Source organism: Emiliania huxleyi (assembly GCF_000372725.1).
Source record: "Emiliania huxleyi CCMP1516 unplaced genomic scaffold EMIHUscaffold_5268, whole genome shotgun sequence".
In the NCBI taxonomy this organism is placed as follows: Eukaryota; Haptophyta; order Isochrysidales; family Noelaerhabdaceae; genus Emiliania; species Emiliania huxleyi.
Window position 1 is genome coordinate 1 of NW_005198040.1, and position 1,598 is coordinate 1,598.

A 1,598-nucleotide genomic window follows, 5' to 3' on the forward strand; every position below is an offset into this window, starting at 1 on the left:
CCCCTACCCCCCCTGAGAATGGGTTGGAGCCGCCTTCGGCCTTCCTTGAGGGTGGCCTTTTGCCGCCCGTTGGAAGGCCGTTGTTCTTTTCGCACGGGGTCCGTTGGAGGGGGCTCCTTTGGAGGACGAAGAAGGGGGTTTACTACAAACACGGGATGACGGGGGGCCCCCTCGAGGGGTGGATGGTGCAAAACCGTTACGCCTGGGGGCGGGACCCGACGGCCCCGGTGTACATGGTTTTTTGGAAGGGCACGTTTTTCCTCACCGGGTTGGCTTACGCCGTGGAGGATTAGATTTGGGACCCGCTCGCCGTGGGGCAAAAAAGCCTTTTTTGGGGCACCCCCCTTTTCCGGGGGGGGTTCACGGGCGGGGTGCAGGGTTTTTTAATAACCTTGGCCCTGGGGTTCCCCTTTGAGGAGAAGAAACCGGGGGATTTGGGGGCCCCCCCCCCCCCCCCCCCACCCACCCCCCGCGGCTTAGGCCACCGAGCTTGCCCTCCTCACGGCGGTGGCCTAAGCCTCAGCCTGCCCGCCTCAGCCTGTCCGCCTCAGCCTGCCCGCCTCAGCCTGCCCGCCTCACCGCCTCACCGCCGCACCGCCTCACCGCCTCACCGCCTCACCGCCGCACCGCCGCACCGCCTCACCGCCTCACCGCCTCACAGCGGAGGCGCGGCCGGTAGGCGTCCGCTTCATGTGCGTCTCGTCGGTGGTGCTCTCCGCGCGGCTGGCCTTCATCACCAACCGCTGGATCACGTGGGCGGAGCTCTTCCGGCCCGACGAGGAGCAAGACGGCGCGGGAGGGGCGCGGGGCATGGGGTGCTGCACTCGCCGCACGGCGGCTGGGTGGCGCGACGCGGCGCGTCGGCTTGCGCGGTGGTCGCTGCGCGCGCTGCACACGCGCGCTGGCCACTGGCTGCCCTGCCTCCTCTTCACCTACTGCCAGACGCGCTGGTGCCACGTGCCGACCATCCCCGTCGTCGCGCTCGCCGGCGGTGTGGCGCTGGTGTGCGTGCTGAGTGACTGCCTCGTCTTCCCGCGCTATGGCCCCGTGCGGTGCGCGCTCGAGGCGCTGTGCGCGCTTGCGTCCCGGCCCACGCGGTGGTGGTGGGCCAAGGCGGCGCCGGTTGAGCTGCAGAAACTCTCAGCCAAGAAACAGTGACACTGTGACTGACCTCGATCGTACGACGATGTTATTGTCTGTCTGTTGGCGCCTCAAGCTGGTGTGTGTCTTCGTGGCTCCCTGTTTCCCAGCCATCCTTAGCACGGATGGCTGCGAAACAGGGAGCGCAGCCATCCAAGGTGCAGATTTCGAGGTTAGCCGTCTCTCTGGCGGAGGCCATGGACTGGTGCAAAAGAGAAAGGAAGAATAGATTTCCGAGGACCCCCGAGGCGCGAGGGAGGGATGGGAGATAAAGGCACAGGTCGCAACGCGCCACAGCATGTGTGCCAGTCGCGTGCCAGTCCTGTGGCCCAGGTGTGCGTGAAGATTTTGCAATTCTTTCGCAGGAGTCGCTTTTAGTTAGTTAGGCGGCTCCCGTGGTGTACCTGTGTTAGTGCCAGTGCGCGCCAGTCCCGTGCCTAAAAAGAAAGAAAACGGAC

General features: G+C 65.8%; 1 protein-coding gene across 1 annotated transcript; it reads left to right on the forward strand.

The window, feature by feature from the left end:
- Nucleotides 1–480: 480 nt before the first annotated feature.
- On the forward strand, nucleotides 481–1,158 carry EMIHUDRAFT_124436 (hypothetical protein; the record flags this gene model as incomplete). Its single annotated transcript, XM_005766029.1, has 2 exons — nucleotides 481–507; nucleotides 667–1,158. Coding segments are annotated over 2 exons (519 nt in total), but the record flags the coding sequence as incomplete, so codon positions are not given.
- Between the last annotated feature and the right edge of the window lie 440 nt (nucleotides 1,159–1,598).